Source organism: Maylandia zebra, linkage group LG8 (assembly GCF_041146795.1).
Source record: "Maylandia zebra isolate NMK-2024a linkage group LG8, Mzebra_GT3a, whole genome shotgun sequence".
NCBI lineage: Eukaryota > Metazoa > Chordata > Actinopteri > Cichliformes > Cichlidae > Maylandia > Maylandia zebra.
In genome coordinates, this window is record NC_135174.1 from 27539253 (window position 1) to 27559968 (window position 20716).

Consider the following 20716-nt stretch of genomic DNA (forward strand, 5'->3'; position numbering starts at 1 on the left):
CTATCGTCTTAAAGCAGTTTGGTCCTCTGACGTGAAAACCACATTGCTTCTCTTTTTCTGACCAGTCTCCGTAAACACTAGAGATGGTTTTTAGGGAAAATCTCAGCAGATCACCAGTTTCTGAAATACTCAGAATAGCCCAGCTGGTACAAACAGTCATGTTACATTAAAAGTCCCTTAAATCTAATTTCCTTGTCGTTCTTGAACATGTCCATGTGCTTAAATCGGTACGCTAACAGATATTTGTGTCAATGAGCAGTTGAACAGGTGTGTCTAATAAAGTGGCCGGTGGCTGCATACAGCATCACTATAAACTGTAGTAGCATTGTGGAGTGAATGGTTCTGATCGTACAAGTATTTGAGATTCCAATCAGGACAAGACAAAAGTAGACACTGATTTTAGGACTCACATATCTTAAATATCCATAAGATATGTTCAGCATCTGTTGCCATGGTGATCTAGTGAGGTAAAAGACTTAATGATAGCTGCACTGGTGGAACAATACTGTGATGTTGGGATATCGGATTGTGCAGAAAAAAAGACCCATTAATGAAGCTATTCAAAAACAACAAATATAATCTACAACACATGGCCAAAAAAATAAGTACACTTTCAGCATGTGCTGTGTTTTCATTTGGAGGGCTTGCAGATCACAGTCACGAATCATTACAGTATAGAGAGGCTGTGTCTGATTTCATGCCAACACTTGGCTGGTTCAACATGAACACAAGCCGAAATAAGTTAAATTAAAATGACGTTGCTCTCTCTCTCTCGGCTCCCACAGTACAGCAGTAACTCTCCCGGCCCGACGAAGGGACCCTCTGTCGCCGCCCGGCTCAAACACCTCCAGCAAGGCAGCCTGGAGAGGCCCAAAACCCGCAGGCAAAAAGAGGAGATCCCCAAAGTCCAGGGTCAGCAGCAGGTATTCCACTTCTAAAAAGTCCACCTCTGATGCTTCGTCTGCCTCTGCCTCTCCTCTTTGCTGTCACTCCAAAGGAAGTCCCGCTCCCTTCCTCGATGACTTCTGCGAGATGAAAACTGTATAGGCCTGACCGGCAGACGACACGAGATCAAACACAAACCAGTGGGGGAGAATATCTACAGAAACCTTGGTTTTTTTTACCAGTTCTTGATGTGTGTTTTGAGTTACTGGATCTAACCTAGCTTGCTTAGAGGTCAAGTTTTTGTCGTGCGAGTACGTCAATGTTTTGATTTCCTGAGGAAGGTCTCGGTGCTTGTGACTGACTAAACTAGCTTTATTATGATAGATCTATTCCGATACATCATCTGCCTCTGTTGTGTGAAATAAGCTTCAGTAATGCCACGGAAAGACTTCATATCTCAGAGTCACAGAGATGATATTTCACCCTGATCCAACCATGTTTTCTCTCACTGAATCCTCCTCATCTCTCAGTCTGTTCATCCAGTAATGACCACATGCTGCTCTTTTTCTATTACCCATCATTTAGACCTCAAGGTCAGCAGGCAGGGCTGCAGCAGGCGCTGAAAAACCTGAAGGGTTCACATTCCAGCCGCTAGGCCAGTCCATAACGCTAGCTTACTTGCCTTTTTTTAAAGCCAGGATGCTATGATTATTTTGCAAGACACCAAGCGCAGAACACAAGGCATAAGGTCAGCAGAAGATGGTGTGCAGGTTTCAGTTTAGTGTCTGCAGTAAGCAGAGTTAAAGTAGCACCCTTAGCAGTGATGTTAAAACAAAGACGAATCGATGGAAAGAATGGAAGCAAGGACCACAACCCAAACAGATAATGAAGATGAGCTGAACGAGAAGCAGCGAGACAACAGGCTGCAATTTGGGGAAGACCTTAGTGAGGATCAGGGGCAACAGATCCCCAAAGAAAGCCACCTTCCCCTGGAAGCAGTGATTGAGCGTTTTGCACATTTTGAAAACTGTAGCAGTTGTAAAACTGGTAGAAGCGACCGTGACTTTGAATAGGTTGTGTGGGAATCCTTTGCTGAAGGCAGACGTGGTTGTTCTACTACTGAAGGAGGGGCCAGGTCAGAAACCAAACCTCAGCAAATTCAAGACAGTGTGGGGACTTGACTTTACAGAGGGGAAGGAACCAGAATTGGATGGGCAGGGCTGTGATGGAGGGGTGTGTGGGGCAAGCAGACATTAAAGATATGTGACAGGAAGAGGAGTCTTTGGGGTGTCGTGCTAGTGAACTTCAGATAAATTATTTCCAATCATTGATCTGAATATAAAACAGGGTGTAAGGAAAGTTTCAGGAAAAACTTTTAAACTAATGTCAAGTTCTCTAAAAGTTATTTTCATTTCAACGTCTAAAAATTCAACTTAAAATTCAAACTTTCTCGTTAGCTTCTATCCTTAGACTGTATTTAAAAGATGGACACATCAGTAAGAAGTCCTGTTTTGAAGCCTCGAGGTTAATTTTTCACCGCTGTCAATCTTGGCATTTTAAAACCAGATGTGACAACTCAGTAGCCAATGAACACCCCCTACATAATCCTCCTTTCTGACTCTAATAATGACAATAATTTACAAAATTATTTACAAAACAGCCTTCATGTTTATTTAACTAAACCTGAAATGATGATTTAATGATCTGAAAGTGTTTTCTGAGATCACAAGGCTGCTGTCCCATAGTCTCCTATCAAAGATGAGTCACGTGAGTCTCCCCCTGCTGGCTGTTAGAAGAATGCAGGTTTTTATGTTGGCTTCACCTATCAGACCTGAGCATTCGGTCCATCTTTTATACTGCCTGTGGCTCTATTGGTCATGTGACCCAGTAACCATCTGTCATTTTAATTACCACTGACACTAAAGGAAGTGGGGCTGAATATCAGCCACTTTTATCAATGACCGGCGGCGAGAAGTGGTCGGGTAACGAGTTAAACTTTTCTTAACTTTGAAGCGAGCGACAGAGGCGAACACTAACTGGAGATGAACTAGATATACAGAAGCAACAGACTGTCGGCTGTAAAGCTGAGAGCAGGATTTGTCATTTTCAGTTAATTAAGCTGCACGTTATTTTCCCAGTTGATAATTTGTTTGAACCTTTTTATTTGCTGTTGCTTTTGACCTTGATAAACAGGTGAATTATTCTGTTTTAGCTCCAGTTGTGCTTGAATTACAAAACCAGGCATTTATTTGCTTTAAAAAACTCTCTAACACTTCTTTCTTACCACAAACACAACCGCGACCTTCCTTTCCGCGAGACAAACTTGAGACTTGTCTTGGTTCCCTCAAATATCCTTAACAGGCAAGTTTGATAAGAAAAGGAGGCATGAGAAGCCAATATTCAGGATGGGGGAAACCTGGAGTATGTCCGTGTGACAGAAGGAGCAGAACTGGGACGATTTACAGTGCACACATTCAGGAGTTATCTGTAGAAAATGCAGATAAAGTAAATTTTTTTTGTGAGTTCCTGGTTCCACAAAGACTAAAAAGTAAACCTTACAAATTTTTTATGGACTCCTGCAGTGTTTCATTATTAAAGTGCTGTGACGGCTTTGTACAATTCCAAACTACTTAACCACGATGTTTGTTGGCAAATTAAACCTCCAGTTTAATCACTTTTACACAGAAAGAGGCTTCTGAGCTAATCCAGGCATCTTGAATAAATAAAAATGCCGCGTACGCTAGCACGCCTTTCGCAGCTGATTCTGAATCTGCCACAAATTCCCATCCGCTATGTCGCCGTGCACCAGCACAGTACAAAGAGAGAAATCGGTGAGTAAATCAGCAGCTCGGTGTAAAACACGTCGCCTCCTCCTGAGCGTGTCTGTGCAAACGGGAGGTTAAAGTTGGCTGATGAACCCTCAAACACGGCCCTTTCGCCACGGAGCTCCACTCGCTCTTATCTGGTCCTGCAGGCGCTCCGGGCTGCCCCTGACCTGCTGAGCGTAACAGCCTTGACCCATCCTTGGCTACGATCCTTTTTGAGTAAATACTGACAATGAAAATAAAAACGCATCCAGCTGGTGCCTCTCAGGCAGGCAGGCAGCGGGTCACTGTCAATCATCCTCTCATTTGTCAGCGCTGGTTTTGATTAATGATTAATGATTTTTCCATGAGATATCCGTCATTAACTCAAAGCAGCTCCTCCACATGAGCCCAGATATCTTTATAGACTTCGCTTTCATGTATGCGAGCAGGCCAGCGTCTTTAACAATGCCTGATATTAGCAGTAACAGCCGTTCACATGCGGCCAACATGGCTGACCTCCAGTTGACACGCGATGCCATCTGGGCGCTCGTGGACGAAGAGGCCGTGAGGATTAGTATTCAGCTCCGGTGCCATCTTGTACCGGTCTGAATATTAACTCACTTTTTTTTTTGCACCTCATTTCCCTTATTGCTTTTTAAAAATTCATGATTTTATAACCACACAGCCTGAAAGCAAATGGTCAAATAATGTACTGTAATTTTTCTATTACGCAGGCCGGAGCCAACGCACGGCTGAGATAATGTCATCGAACGTGCTGTTAATATTATGCACAAACATGTTCTCTTATCGCATCCGGCTAAATTAACTGTAGAGCATCACTTGTAATGGAAACGCTGGGATAACAGCGTGGCTCATCTGTGTCATGTCAATGTCAGCCTCTACTGTACATACAACCATGCGGCCAAATGAAGCCTCGTGTAAACGAGTTAATGTAAAGAGAAGGGAGGCAGTGAAGAGTAAAGAATACACAACTGGGGGAGGCGGCAGCGAGTTTACTCACTGAAGCTAGGAGCTGGAATTAGAAACCACCTCACAGGAATGTTAATGTTTTACCTTCTTCCTGTTGATGGACAAAGATGCTGTTCCAAACTCAGTGGCTGCCTCACTCCTTTTGGCTTCTGCTCTACTTTAAATTAAATGAAAATGGGTCAAAATTGTGTTTCAGATCTGCAGAAATCTACAAAAAAATGTGGTCAAAGCCAGAACGTAGGAACTAAATTTGAACTTTGTTGTCTGTAAACTGAAGTCGCGATCGCTCTTTCTGCCACGACTCGACAGACGCTTCTTTTCCCTCAGGATCGGTGACCTGGAGCGAAGTCTGCCTTATGACAAATGAACAGAACCAAGGGTTCAGCTCTGCTTCTTACCAAAAAATCTCTCACTGCTGCTGCTTTCACTCATTCTTTAGGAAAATGGCAGGAAACTCCTGCAGTAGCAGCTCCATACCTGCTGACATCAGTGGTTCCAGCTTGTTTTTCTTTTTTTGCTGCAGCCAGGTATTTAGCAGCAGTAGCAGCACGAAGCTTTTATTGGTGGACGTGCATGATACTATATTTGGTATCAAGATGAAAAAGGGCTAACCTCAGCAAGGCCTCGGCCACCACTGACAAAGTGTGGCCAGCCGTTTATTCCCCCTACACGCAGCCGATGAGGACGCCTGTTAGGGGGCCGTTCACGTGCTCATAAAGCTGACTTTACATCCTGTTACTGATTCCCCAGCAGAAGCGATTATGTACAGATATGATTCAGTAACAGTAACAAAGAGGAACTGAAGCATGTAACTATGGTTTATCTCAAGCTTATACACCACTGGTCCAAAAAAAAGGTCACACATTGATACTTCATTGGCCACCGTTAGCTCTGGCACACGTTCACTGTGGCATCATTGCAGTAAGCTTATGCAATGTCACATTTATTTCTGGGCTGCTGTCTTCTTTTGTTACGGCTGGGAGAGTCAGACCGCTGCGTAAAGCCTTCCCCAGCACATCCCAAAGATTCTCAGTGGGGTTCAGGTTTGGACTCTGTGGGGTCCGATCCATGTGTGGAAATGATGTCTCATTTTCCCTGAACCACTCTTTTTTACAATCTGAGGCTGACGAATCATCTTGGATAAGCCCATGCCATCAGGGAAGACAAACCTGGTCATTCAGTGCAGGATACCTCACATATTACTGAGTCAGACCCCTAATCCAATGGTGGGCTCCCACCCACAATGCCCTGCCCCCAAGTAGTGATTTTTTTTTGGGGGGTTTTTTTGCCAAACACTGAGCAATTTACATGACTTCAAAGCCACATTATAAGTTCGAGAGTATTTGGCAAATATGGAATTTTTGCACATTAAAGAAAATAAAACAGCAAAATAAAGACATCCAGATGAATCAAACTGTAGCCGACCTAACTAGCTTAGCAGCTCTCTGTAGCTGCGATTACACCTTTTAAAAAGTGAATCGATGCTTAAATCACATAGTTAAATCTATTAAAGTCTATATTTTATTATATTGGCTTACATGTTAATGTGATGAGTGTTAATAGTATTCAGACAGATGGAACCAATTCCCCATAAGCTGCAGTTGTAAAATAAGGCTTATTCTCTTGAAAATTAAAAAGAACAAGACAGTTGAAAGAGCAGTTTGAAGATGAAGTGTCCATTTCTGCAGTTTTAGGTAGTCTGAAGGATCTGCTGTGTAAAGTTATGAAGGTGAAAAGGAGGAAAGTTAAACCGTTTTCCTCCCCACACTGCTTCTGTTTTTGCTGCACTGCCGCTGTAGGCGGGTAAACTTCACATGATGCCCGCGTCTCCATCAGCTGAACTGGTGTGATGTTGCTCCGGGCAGACGAATGCTTTTAGATTCAGAGTGTCAGGCAACGGGATCTGCCAAAATAATGTGAAGCGATGCAACATATTTGATCTCTTCTTGACTAGATTTACTCTTTTGCTTCACTGTTTTGGTTTTCTTGTGGTATCGGCTGCTGTTTAGCATTCTTCAGTTTGACGGAGAAGCTGCTGTGCTGCGTAGAGGAGGCGGTACGCTTTTAAAAATCCCCTCCGGAGTCTGTCTCTGCTCGTCCTTTTGTTCCCGAGAGCGCCTCAGATGTACCTGTGTCCCCCCCCCCCCCCCGGGGCTCCAGGCAGCACCTTGTCACCACAAACAGTTTTCTTTTATTGCTGAACTTAAGCTGTTGTCGAGTTGGATTCTTCCCCCTTTGTACGCCCTGTTCCAACAAGGTTACAGACAATACCAGCACTCACACGTTTTATCCAACCAGCCTTTTATTGGCCTAAACTGATTTTTCCATTTGCTGGTGTTTTGTTCCGTTGCACTGCATTTGACCTCCCAGCGCAACCATAGTTAGGTGTTTAAAGAAGTCATAAATTGACAGAGAAAGCAGATTTATCTCAAGCTTCTTCTTGCTGCCAGATTATGCCTCCTTTGGTGGCATCTTTTATATACAGTCTGTGGCCAAACGTTGAGATAATTCTAGAAAACACCAGAAGTCCTTTAAGTTTGCTGCTACTCAAGTACGCACCGAGTACCCATCCATCAGGTAAACAAGAGTCGCGACGACGTTCTTGGCACATGCATCAAATTTCTCTTTACACACCCAGTGCGGTAAACCATCTCCATCGTCAATCTTCCTGAACGTAACTTGTTTGTCTTTCGGCCGGCCGAACATTTGGCCGTGTGTGGCTCATAGAGGTGTAATGGGAGGGAAAATCTGTAGCCCACTCATGTGCAGAGCCGTTCATTAGCAGTGGCAGCAGAGGGGGCCGGGGGACGGCCAGCCGCTGGTTGTTTTTCCACTTGGTTTATTTATTTGGCACACAGAGGAGCTGCAGAGGCTGCTGCTGCTGCTGGCGGCGAGGTGTTTAAAGTGAGAGCAGGTCAGAAACATAAATGTTTTCTCAGGAACACCCCAGAGCCCCGGCTAATACCGAGCTGTGGTCAGAGGAAAACTTGCTTCTGCTACACCTTATCTTTCCTCCTACGTCACGTTCCTTTCCTCGTCTCCTCTGCCTGTCTCCTTTTCTTTTTCCACTGTTCTACTCTCTTCATTACGTTTCCTTTCATCCCTTTTTTCTTCGTCCAGTCGTTCCTATCCTTATCCATCCCTTCTTTATCTCCCTCATGATTTCTTCTCCTCTTTCCTTATCTCCCCTTCGTATCTTCTTCATTTTTCATTTCCTCATTCCCACTCATTTCCACCTCTGCTTCCTCCTTCCATTCCCATTCTTCTCTCTGCTTTCCTTTTCTTCCATCTTTTCTCAATCTGTTTTAACCTGTTATTCCATCGGCCTCATTCCCATGTTTCCTTATCCTTTCCTTCCTTTCCCTTCCTATCTTTATTCTCACTCATGCCTTTCTCCCTTATCTCTTCTTTTTGTTTCCTTCCTTATCTCCTTTCCATCCTTTTCTTTTAGATTTCTCTCCCTCATTCCTCATTTGATCTTGCCGTTCTTGTTTCCTCTATTTTGTACTTCTCATCTTTCCTTTTTTCTTGTCCCCACTTCCTCTTTCCTTGCCTTTTACATCTCTTTCTTCCTCGTCTTCTTTCCTCATCCCTGGCTACCTCTCCTTTTCTCCTCTCAATGTTTCCTACTCTTATCTCCCCTTGCTGTTTATTCTCCTCTCCTTTTTTAGCTTCTCTGCTCATCCTGTCTTCTTCCTCCCTGTCCTTCTTGTCTGATGCATTTGTTTCCTTGTGTCATAATCTCATTCCTCCTTTCCTTGTCACCCCTCGTCATTTGTCGTCTTCTTGTTTTCTCTCCTCGTCTCCTTTTCATCCTCCTTCCACTCCCGTTTCCTCTTCCTCCTGTCACTGCGTCACACACAGAAGAGGAAGAAGAGCTGAATAAGGGCAGATTTTCTGTCCCTCGTCTCTGACAGCAGCAGCTCTGTGATCATTTCTGCCCGTCTGCAGCCCAGCGACAGCTTCGCACTCTTCTCTCTAGTCTACCCACAAGCACAAGGGCTGTCACGCCGATGCACCAAAAACCTGACGTCCCCGGCGGCCAATCACATCGAAGCGGAAAGTAGTGGTAGCGCAGGAGGGGGACAGGGAGGGGGAAGGGGCGGTGGAGGAGATCATAAATCATGGATGATTTAACAGAAACTTGAAATACATTTGTCTGTTTGTAAAATTTGATTTTTGTCTTTTTTTCTTTTTTCCCTTCCCTTTCACCGCTTCTCGTTTCCATTCTAATTTTTTCTTCCTTTGCTCCCGAATCTTCCCTCTCTGCTTGCTTTTTTGGGGCAGTGCTGAGCTTTTGTCACCGCTACAGCAGAAACGCCGCTCATTGATCTGGGCGATCATCATCACCACATCACCATCAGTTTCGCTGACGTTTTCCCCTCGCTGCTTTTTCGCACATCATTTTGGTCCGTGAGCCAGTCTCCTTTCTTCCTCCTCTCTCTCCTTGCTTTGCCTTTTTTCATTCTCTGTCTGCTTCTCAGGTCTCTCAGGCCTCAGCTGGACTAATAACGTGAGGAGTGAGTACTCGGATCGTTCTGGTTTTGGACTCCTAAATCCTAGCTCAGACCTTGAAGGTGTGACATTTTGTCATTAGCGTAATTTGTCTGACTCTCTCGGCTGCTGTAGAGGTCGTTTTCACATTAAGGAGCCAAATTAAAAGGGTAAAATTTATTCTGCACATTTGGAGGTTTTTCCATCGGCTCCAGACCTGCTTTGTGAAGCAGTGCGAGGATTTCACCTCTAACATGTATGTCGCAAATCCATCTTTTACCATAACTAACAGCTAAACACAATACCTGTGTCCCAGCTTCGCACCGGCTCAGCTACTTTAAAAAATAACTTTTACGCTCAGTAAAAAAATGCTGCTTTGGGGGATTTTTGAACAAGAATATACAAACAAAGCTTAAAAAGACAGGGCAAAAAAACCTAAAATTTGTGACTATGCCGAAATGCATATGATAAGCAGTAACACAGCAACAGAACCATAAAAATGTCAGAGCTTTCAGTGAGGGAGGATAGATTTGGGTGCCTAGCCGGAGCTTGGAACGTCCACGATGAGTGACCAACAGTTAGCTACAAAGTGATGCATAACAAACAAACTTTTACTACTTTTTTAAACTTTTACTATTTAACTAGTCATGCATACTGCGAGTTTTATCCTCTCTAACCACGCCCCCTTTTCTAAGTCACACGCCCAGTGACTTTAGCCACTCCCACTCATTCACTCCCATTTGTAAAATAAACAATGCGAAATATTTGCAACTCCAGTCAAAAATAAAATGATGAAAATGATGATCATTACTAAAATAAACTCTCCTCTTCGCAGGTGTGTGAAAGTGTGAAACTGGGACACAGCGAATCGTGTTACCCTTACCTTTTGTCTGCAACACGTGTGTTGTCAGAGTTTAACCCGTTCCCAAATCGGTGTGTTATAAAAGTTTTAATGAATGTGACAAGTCGAGTTTGGATTAAAGCGCAGAAATGCAGCGAGCTGAGACGAAAGGTTTCATGTAAACCGAATCTAAAGTGACAAGATAAATAATCCTGCGCGCACCCGGTGCTCGACGCGGTGCGTGACATCTTGCTGGAGGGAAATCTGACACTGACTGTGTATTTATACCACCGGCACACAGTAAATTACAAGCAGACATTTTATTATATAGTTAATACATTTATGGAATGTATTAGTAGTGTCAGAAATAGCATTAAAAGCTAGCACGCAGTTAAAGTATAACCTAAACCACTTCAGATATATTGTATGTATATTAACAATCATTTAGTTTAAATTTGGGAGAGAACATGTAAAAAAGAAAAAAGTGTCATCTATGTTTTATATAATCAAGCTTTTTTTGTATTTTTATACTTGAAGAGGATTCATACGCACGTTTAACACATTTATTCTGTAAATTTTTATTTTTCTGCGTTAAAGATTTCTTTATTTTTTCTGCTAACCATGAAACAAACCATTAACACATTGTATCGTAGAGACCAGGAGAGGCGCCAGATGCTCGCGGCGGGCAGGAACATGTATAGAAAGCACATGAAACAATCACCTCTCTGATAGGATGGCCTCATTTTGTAGCTGTTTTCCTCTACTATAACCAATAGTGTGCATACACTACACAGATGATACAATTCAAACTGTTTATCGATGGTTTCTTGATGAATGTGTGATTGTTCAAACCATTTGTGGGTGTTCAAATCATGTATATAAACCCAGATAATATATAACAAAATGGATTTTATGTGAAACTTTTATAGAAGGAATTAAAAAAAGAGGAAAAAACTCTCCAAAATGGCATGCATACTGTATACATTCCTGGAAATCTGCACGCTGGGTCAACAGAGGTCTCATTTTCTTGTCAAAAATTCTGTGTATACTTGTGAGTGTATGATAGAGTAAAACAAAAATTGTACAGTTACTTAGATTTTTGTATTATGTTCCAAATGGCAAAGTAAAGCCCCCAGAGAAAAAAAAAGAAAAGAAAAAACACGACTATTATACCTTCAGAGAAATGAACGATATTGTATATCAACTAAATGATGAGTGGTGCTTGCTGTGTGGGGTAAGTGTTGTTTGTGAATCGTGAAGAAGAATGATAAACTACTACAAAGTCAGTATAACTAAAGACCAACTAAACAGTGCAAAAACACTGCGCAACTTTGTGTGTGGAAGCTAAAAGTTGCTGCTTCGTGTGAGAAAAACCAACCGAATGAAAAAGGTTGCTGCTTTTGTACATCCTGTTGTGTTTTTGTGACAATAAAGGTGACCCTCTTATAAACGACGAGTGTCGGCGCCTCATTTATTTGACTCGGGCAGCTCATCCTTAATAATGAATGATAAATGTATTACCGTGTAACGATGAGAGGAACCGCTTTAATCTTGTTGATTCTGGAGCCTTCCCTCTGGACAAATAAAGGTCTCAGATTAGTTTAAACACTAACCAAATATGCGCTCGGTTAAACCTGAGCTGCGGTGTGATGAGGTCGGATCAACTTTCATTTAGATTAGATGAAAGTTTAATGAATTATGAAGGGAAGCCGAGCGTAATGAAGAAGATTAACAAAGAGAAGGTGTAAGCCTCTAAACATGCTGGTATTTATGTGGCTAGAGTCATCTGAAGGTGCTTTACTAGTTCATACATAGTACAAAAGAATTTGGAAAACCATGAAAAGTTTATTTATTTCACAATTCAATTAAAAAGGCAAACTTTCACATTTACTCATATATTGTGTAAATCCCCCTTTTTTGCTTTACTTTGAATGATGGTGGTTTATAGGTTAGGAAAAATCTGAAATCCAGGCATCAAGTTATTAGAATCCATCAAAAAAGGATATGTAATTGTAGAATGTTTAGCTGATTTTAGGGTTTAGAAATGTGTTAACATAGAATGTAGAACTATTGTAGAGACACTGCCCTCAATATAATAAAGGCCTCACTGTGTCGTGAACTTAGGAGTAGATTGTAGGAGACCCCTCCCCCACTTGAACTGTGAGAGTAAAACAGAGAGGAGTTAATGCTGAGTGGAATTTCCCCAGAGGATGTTTGGGTGGGGGTCTCAACATTTGTAACTGGATAACTGTCGTCTGGAAGAGAGATGGGTTTTATGACCTAGGGAGTCACCTACACCCACAGTGTTTTAACTGTCACGCACACACATCCACACGCACACTCACTCATGTGCACTCATACATACACACAGGTATGCATACACAGTCACACACGAGCACTCACATAGACACGCGGGAATGCGCACATGTAGGCATTCATGTGCTCGTGCACATAGACACAGACAGAGTTTGCAGCACACCGTGGGGGGTTTTATGATGGGGACGCCTCTATAAAGCTGGCTGTAACTAACAAAGGGGTGAAGATTTGGAGAGGGACACCGGCCTCGTCTTCCCTTCTAGAAGTGCATGCTTAAATGAAGATGAATAAAGGTTTTGTGAAATGACTACTGAGTCCCGGTGCCGTCTCTGGAAGTTTCGACGAATAAAAGAACCGGGGTAAAACTGATTTCTCAAACGTCCAACTTATGAAGAGCATGTCTGTATTTTAAGGTTGGCTGTTTCTAATCTTCCAGGTCCAGTCTGACAACAGTCAGCAAACAGTTTTCTAGTTATTCGACAATATATGGAGGCGCTAAGTCCTGCCAGACAAGTTATCAGCAAACGGAACCACAAAGTGCTCTAAAATATCTTCCTAGACACGGTGTTGACTTTGGACTTGATAAAACACAGTGGACCAACCCACACCAGCAGATGACAGATGGCCCAAAGTCTCACAGATTGTGGAACATTTACACTGGACTTCACGCACCTTGGATTCAGTCTGTCTCCAGTCTTCCTCCAGACTTTAGAACTAAATAAAATGAAAACTTTACCTTGATCTGAAGAAGACTGTTATGCTATTATTCAGAGGTGGTTTGATATCAGTAAGGGGACAGTGAGGTGGCCCCTGATGCTCTAACACAAGCCTCAGTCTGCTGCTTGTGAAGCTCTGCTGAGATCTTGACTCAACTTTTCCTTAGAGTCCTACTTTTCCCTTTGGTAATCCCCAACTTTCCATTAATAAGCTTCAGTACTGTCTTAAAGCACTGTGTGGCAGGCAAGATACGGACTCAAAATACACGACTCAGGAGACAGAATGTGAAAAAAAGGCAGTTCTAATGCTGAAGACTTTCCAAAATACAAAAATAGGGCAGGGCTGGAGCCAGGAATATAAAACTAGGAGTCTAGGGAACGTGACAGAACAGAGGAGCACACGGCGTTGAGTAAGGATGTGACAAAGGACAAGAGGAGATTCAGAGAATAAATACACACCGGATAAAGAGAGGAGTGGAAACAGCAGACAGCACAGCTGGAACAAATCAGAGATAACAAGACAGGGAAGTCAAACTAGATAGAAATCACAAGAGACCATCAAAATAAAACTGGAAATAACCAAGACAGAGACTCAAACATCTGAGACTGACAGAGACATAATACAGACATGGAGACAAGACTAAACGAACAGAATAGGATCACAAAAGGGAAATACCGAACCATATTTAGCTTAGAGCAAACAAGGCACTACAGACACACAACCCAACTCGAACATAACCCTGGAAGATATAATAAATCAAGGGAAACAGGAACATTAACACTGATGTAACAAAACGAGAGAAACAAATGTCTTCAAAACAAACGGTATCACAAATCCACGGAGAAATTCAAGACCCAGGGGCCAAGACAAATACAGCAAGCCTTTTCAGCTGCGCCCTTCTGTGGCTTATTCACATCATCTGAACAACTGTCAAGTCTGCAGACTTCCCCATGATGAAAAAAGTTCTTTTTTGTATTTTATTATCTACTATCAACGTTGCCTTTGCCCTACATATTACACCACGTATAAAGACTGAAATTACAGTCACACCTACTCTGGTAAGAAAATCAACTGAAAACAAACAAACATTCAAAATGAAACAGAAAAATGCAAAACTTGTCAACAATTTGCACAGTTACAGTGTTGTCCAGGTCCTTTTTGCTGCCAGAACAGCCCGGACCTGTCGAGTCATGGACTCCATCAGACCCCTGAAGGTGTGCTGCGGTATCTGCACCAACATGTTAGCAACAGATCCCGTAAGTTGAAAGGTGGGGCCTCCATGTTGGACTTGTTTATCTAGTTCTGTCTCTACCTCACTTGTGGACTCAGCTTCTATTTTTACTGATCCCCCTTTTGATTTACCGCCATTTAGTTCCTGCAACTACTAATGGTTAACACAAAGAGTCCTTTTTCAGGGTCACAGTGAAAATAAAAAAGGAAACACAGCTGTATAAAGTGTTGGCTAAATCATAGACTGCTTTAACTTGGTAGTTTTCTCATCTGGATTTGAAAGGCCAACGTTTCATATCGTTTACACATCTGGATCCTTTCATACGCATTTGTTTGTTCAGGCTTTTACTGTGAAGTTTCTGTTAGAGAAGAAAAAACTGAAAAAGATGGCCAAAGATCAGAAATAACAAGATGAGTTTATATGCAAATTATATAAAGTTTTTTTCTCCAGAGGCCACACTGAACTTTCACACCTTGCATTGATGACGCAGTCATGTATAATTATATCTTCACATATTTAGTTTTAGTTTTTTGCATGCTGTGACTTAGAGTCCGCCTTTATCTTAACTTTGGCACTGTTTCCTTCAGCATACCGAACAGGCTACATTTCAAAGTCAGTCAGGCGTTCCCAATCATCTGCAATTTATTCATATAGAACAGGAACATAGCTTCATACCAGCAGCCCTTCCCTCTTACTCCGATCCTTGACTTCCTGATTCCTGCTCTGAACTAACCCCAGCCTAAAATTCTCTTTTACCCACTTCTGTGAAAGTGCTGTCTGTTTCAAGAAGAAAGAACCAAAAGCATCGTTGAGACATCGAAAGACAGATAACAGTGAGTATGGATGAGCCTCAAAATTAATCTAAGTCATCATGACCCTAAATATAACCTGTGAGAATATGTCATTTTGTTTTAAATTGCTCTCCTAAGGCTGGGTAACGACACGGGTGTCAGGGTTTGGGATAGAGGTCAGGTTTTTTTTTTTGTCCTTATTATTATTCATAATTAATTTATACCATGTACAAATGTTTACTACGTACGATACAATACACTAGAAGACATGCATATGCACAGAAAGTGCTGTGGGAACGTATTGTTATGTGCAGTGTTATGTTACCACATGAATTTAATGTCAAACATTTCAATAGCAACTTAAAAGGTTGTCAAGCATTTGGGAAAAACAGAAGATGCAAAGATAACTGATTTGAAATGTGACAAGGCTGTTGTACAAATTTAATCAGTCAGATGAAGGGTGATAAAAAAACAACCTTCCTGAAAAAAACAGGGTTTTTTTATCACTCTTCATCTGACTGATCAAATTTATGTGGTTGAATAAAATCTAGTCACTTCAGAATGTATTCAAATCTCCCCTCTTCATTTATTAGACTGTAGATTTCATAAACAATGAATGAGATTGTTTGAGACAGTCATGGCTGAGTCATCCAAACTCTGGGGACCCCTGACGATTGCCCCTTTTCCACTAGCACCTTTTTGCCTCGACCAAACTCTAATAGGTTTTTAGAGTTTTCCATAGAGTTTACCAGGTACTTTTTTGTACCTACTTTCCCAGGGTTCCAAGTGAGCTGAGTTGGGTCAAAAATGTGATGTCAGCAGATGGAAAGTCACCGATTGGCCAGGGAGTGACAATCACTGGCTAAGTCATGAAAGCAACCCGTTCGCGAAGAATCAAACCCTATTTTTGAAACGAGAGAAGTGGGCACGCACAAACCAACACGGTGGTCTGACACTGAGGAGCAGGTATGCCATCACCTCCATGTCCTTCATTTTTGTGTTGTGTTTGTGCGGCAGGCAAATGACATCACAGCTCTTTCAGGCTGCCTCGCTATAACAACTCCACCTAGACTGAGGTGTGACTCGGTTGTATTGGAAAACAAGCAAAACCAAGCAGAGTAAAGTCGAGCCAAGCAGGTGCTAGTGGAAAAAAGGCACGACATGATCATTTTCTCATTACGACGTCTCCAGCTAACAGGTGGGCTATTGGCTAACTTTTACAATTTTGTGCTTTCACAGCACAAAATACTGAATTTTAAGGCAGTGCAAAATTAAAAAACAAAACAAAAAAGGTGTTAGGGGTTCATTAAAAAGAGTTTAAAAAGACGTGAATCATCTGGTTTCACGTCCTGTTATTTTTCTTTGCAGGGAGGAAAATACTAACATCGGCCACTTCAAGGACAAGAACTTGATTTATTTATCTTCTTCTAAACAGCAGTTGACTTTATATTTAGCTTGAGGTGGATTATTGTGCAGCGCACACATAAAAATGGAAATGTTTTGGGCCACATTTGGATTCACGGCTTCAACTGACCTGGATGAAAATGGCAAAGCACGTTTGGAGAGATTTAGGAGGCTGTACGACCAACTTGAAGATGGCCTTGGGCGAGATTCTAAGTGCTTTGTACAGGCAGCTGCTGCAGATGATGCAAATCTGGAGGGTTCTCGGAACGAGGTGGTCCAAGCTCCGTTTGTTTGGTTTGGAGGCACTTTTAGTGGAACTTTTGGAGGCATCATTGGTGCAACATGTGCCACTTTGGGAGCGGTTTGCGCAATGATTTACTCCAAACTTTGTGGAGATGTTGATACAGTTAGTGCAACGGTTGGCTTTGTGAGCAGCGTATTTGGGGGAGTAGTCGGAGGAGCGTTTACCGGTGCAGTTAGTGGGTCGGTGAATGCGGCAGCTTTAGTAAAAGATAGAGAAGATTATGGCTTTTTTGGCGAAGTGTTATGTTTCACTGTTGGCTGGGCAATCGGTCACGGAATCGGCCGCTGTTTTGGTCGGCAAGTAGGTGCAGCAGGTGGTGCTATAGGTGGAGGATTTGGGGCTTTGTATGCAACGAGAGCCACAGTTCGTTTAAGCAGAAGTTTAATCAAATATAATTATAAGAAAAATCGAAAAGCAGAAATGATGAGGAACGCTAGGGGAGACAAAAGCTTCCAAACACTTGTAAAAGAGTTGAAAACAATAGAAAAGACTGTCAACAACATGTTCTCCAGCGATGCTGTGAAAGACGTCGTGGATTAGGGTGCAAAGATTCTGACTGCTGTGACAGGGATGGAGAAGTGTGTGACGAACGGTCAGTGGACGGCAAACGGTCAGAGTTCCTCTCCTGTTTTTAAGAAGCACCAATCCCAGAAGAGCTGCAGAGGATGAGCGAGGGAGTGGAGAAACTCTGAGGCTGTCGGTGAAACAGCAGCTCTGAACATTTAGTGTTTATATTTAGTTGATTTTTTTTCTGAGTTCCTAAATTCTCTTTTTGATTCATTAATTTTTCCAAAATGCTACAATATCGAAACTCAACCCTTTTCTTGTTAAACATGTCAGTGGGATTTGGGGATGCTTTAACAACTGCTGTCAGATTTCTGTGTAATGTTGTTTAACTACTGTTGTTCTTTCTACTTTGTGCTCTTTATGATGCTTGTTACCCCCACAGAGAGGGGAAATCCCTGCCCTCTCAGATACTGTTCAAAGATGAAGGCAAGGCAAGTTTATTTATATTGCACAATTCAACAACAAGGTGATTCAAAGTGCTTTACAGAGACATTAAAAAACAAAAACAATAAAAAGCATGATTTAAAATTGATAAAAAAAACAGTAGATAAAATCAGTAGTAAAAATATAAGTTTTGAGATTTAAGCTTAAAAGTGTGGATTTTGTGTTTTTATTCAAATGCAGCTGAGAACAGGTGAGTCTTCAACCTGGATTTAAATAAACTGAGTGTTTCAGCTGATCTGAAGCTTTCTGGGAGTTTGTTCCAGATATAAGGAGCATAAAAGCTGAATGCAGCTTCTCTGTGTCTGGTTCTGACTCTGGGAACTGATAAAAAAACGGATCCAGATGACCTGAGGGATCTGGAAGGTTCATGGGTCAGAAGGTCACTGCTATAAAGTGACTGCTAGAAAGATTTAATTTATAGCTTTATACAAATAAAGCTATAAATTAAATCTATAATGATATTTTTACACTTTTTAAATGTAAAATGATTTCTGGTTAACTTTTGCTCATTACACCTCTGCTTCTTTTTACAAAGAGGCTTGTCTGATGTTTCCTTATTTGTCTCGTTGTAATCATGTGGAAGTGGCACAGTTTCACAGCAACAGGCCCGCCCTCCTCCTCTGAACACTCCCCAACCTCAAACATTACTTTCACTATTTCTGTGCAAGTGTAGTTCATTTTGTGAAGAATGCACCAAATGTAATGGAAATGTCTCTCTGTCAAGCTGACCTTACTTACTGAAAGGCTACATAGTTTGTTAATAGAGCTCCAAAGACATACCACATGTTGATGTACAGCAGAAGGTTTCACACACTGCTCTGAATTTGTTTGGTTAACATATCAGATAAGTAACTCGTCTCTGTTGTTTAAATTGTTTGTAAAGGGATAAAATAAAAATATTCATGAATACCTGGTGGTGTGCACCTCGAGCTTTGTGTCAACAGTGGGCTCGACTGGCTGATTGGATATGGGGCCTAAACAAAAACCTAGAACCTAAACAGGGAGGAAACTAGAAACAAGTATAAAGTAACTGAACTTGACACAACTACATGGGAAATCAGAGAAGGCCAGGACAAGCTCAACATGGAGACACGACTGGGAAATCAGAAAGGGATCACAGAACATAGTAACTAAATATTACCAAAAACCAAGCACAGGTACTTTGTTACTGTGCTTAAGTAGAATTTTCAGGTAACGGTACTTGAGTTGTTTTTTTCTGACAACTTTTTGATTTACTCCCTACATTTTAAATCAAATATCTACTTTCTACTCCTTACATTTTCAGAACAGGCTTGTTACTTTTAGTTTAAGGTATTTGAGGCTAGTTATTAGTTAGTTATTCAAGTCACTACGAACCTTCAAACATCAAACTGATTTGCGCCTAAACAGTAAAACATCAAAGGGAATCCTGTTTGTGTATTAATCACCAGGTAAAAAGAGATAAAAGAGGCAAAACTGTATACAGTGGTCCTTCGCTTTAACACGGTTCACCTTTCGCTGCCTCGCTGCTTGGCTGATTTTTTTTTTTCGGTGCAGTTTTGCATGCTTTTTGTTTTTACAGCACGTTGTGTTCTCCGTCCTGATTGGCTGTAGAACATTGTCAATCAATCTTGTGCCGTGTCTCCTGTCCAGTACAGAATGTGTTCAGTTTGTCAAATTTAGATAAATCTTTGATTGCTAGCAGTGTGACTCTGAAGTGCTGCACTGTATGTTTGTAAGTTTTCCCCCCAACAAACACAACAATGTCGAGGAAACGTTTTGCACTGTCAAAGGCACCTGCAGTAGCACCCAGAAGGCAGAGGATGATGATAACCATCGCACAAAAAAATTGGACTTCTGGACATGCTTAAGGAAGGTAGAAGTTACCGTATTTCCCAGACTATACGGCTCATTAAGCGAAACAAAACATTCAGATAAGTCAAACTTTACTCAACTCATTCTTCTTGCTTCCTCCACTTCAGTACCATTGATTCATTAATGTTGAATTCTCTCACAGCTGCTCTATTCTCATGTTCTGGACCTGAAAACAGGGTTTGATCTTTGGTTTCATTCTATAATAGTGGACTTATTTTTCTACGAAGGTTTGACTGAGGGTGTGTAAACAAGAGAGAAAAGTGTGTAAATGTTCCTGCCTGTCTGAGAAAAGTGTATAAAGTGTGCAGTGAGGGGTTTTACAGCCTTAAAATGGTTAATAATAATAATTGTAAAAAATGAAGTCGGCTACTTTGCGGATTTCACCGAGCGGGAGCGTAACTCCCGCGATAAACGAGGGACTGCTGTACCACAGTCAGGGGTTAAAGTGGGCCGGGGGGTTATTTATCAATATTTAAGGACTGCAGGGGTCCATAAGTTGCGGTACTTTGGCATGAAGGGAGTGATATTTTTTAAATCTCAAGTTATTTGAAATGCAACCTTTTTATCAGCTTGAGACACATTAGCAAACACACAACCTGTTTGTGTGCAGTCTGTCACACAGTGTGTTGTTAGCTAAAGGTGCAGCTGCTGTATTTTACAGGAAGAGAAAAGAAACAGTGAACTTCACTCAGAGATGGAGAAAGATAAGAAAGGCATGACAGACCAGGAAGAAGAGCGCTTCGATTTAAAGATAAGGACTGCTCAGTGGCGATTGATAAACTGGAAATATAAAGCTTAGATGTAAGCCCTCAAAGGTTCAACGAAAATATTCAGGAAACTGCTGCAGGTTAATGCAGGATGAACAGGTTAGTTTGCTGTACTGTGATGGACTTAATGTTTCTCCCACTGTAACCTCTTCTATACTCAAGTCACCCTCTACAACGGAAGCAACAGAAAACAGAGTTTTCTCAGCTCATGTTCTACTTAACTGATTAAACCCAAGAAGATTTATAAGAAATAAAAAAAGGTTTGTATTTCTATGTACTAATATAATTTTATTGTTACAGTACT

At 41.7% G+C, this 20716-nt stretch overlaps 1 protein-coding gene and 1 long non-coding RNA gene across 8 annotated transcripts in view; both read left to right on the forward strand.

Annotated features, from left to right (window-relative positions):
* The window catches only part of srcin1b (SRC kinase signaling inhibitor 1b), a 141428-nt gene extending 129957 nt beyond the window's left edge, over positions 1 to 11471 (forward strand). For 6 of the 7 annotated variants that reach the window (XM_023153866.3, XM_076887739.1, XM_076887738.1 and 3 more), the window contains one exon: positions 786 to 11471. In XM_023153866.3, the coding sequence (XP_023009634.3) occupies positions 786 to 938 (153 nt within the window). In that variant the 3' untranslated portion in view covers positions 939 to 11471. The remainder of the gene's footprint in view (positions 1 to 785) is intronic. The other variant, XM_076887737.1, reaches the window with a different exon arrangement.
* Positions 11472 to 14954: 3483 nt separating this feature from the next.
* Positions 14955 to 18671, forward strand: LOC101470864 (uncharacterized). The gene is made up of 4 exons (XR_191571.2): positions 14955 to 15114; positions 15851 to 16038; positions 16115 to 16270; positions 16441 to 18671. It is a non-coding gene; the product is annotated as an uncharacterized LOC101470864 (long non-coding RNA).
* The last annotated feature ends 2045 nt before the right edge of the window (positions 18672 to 20716 follow it).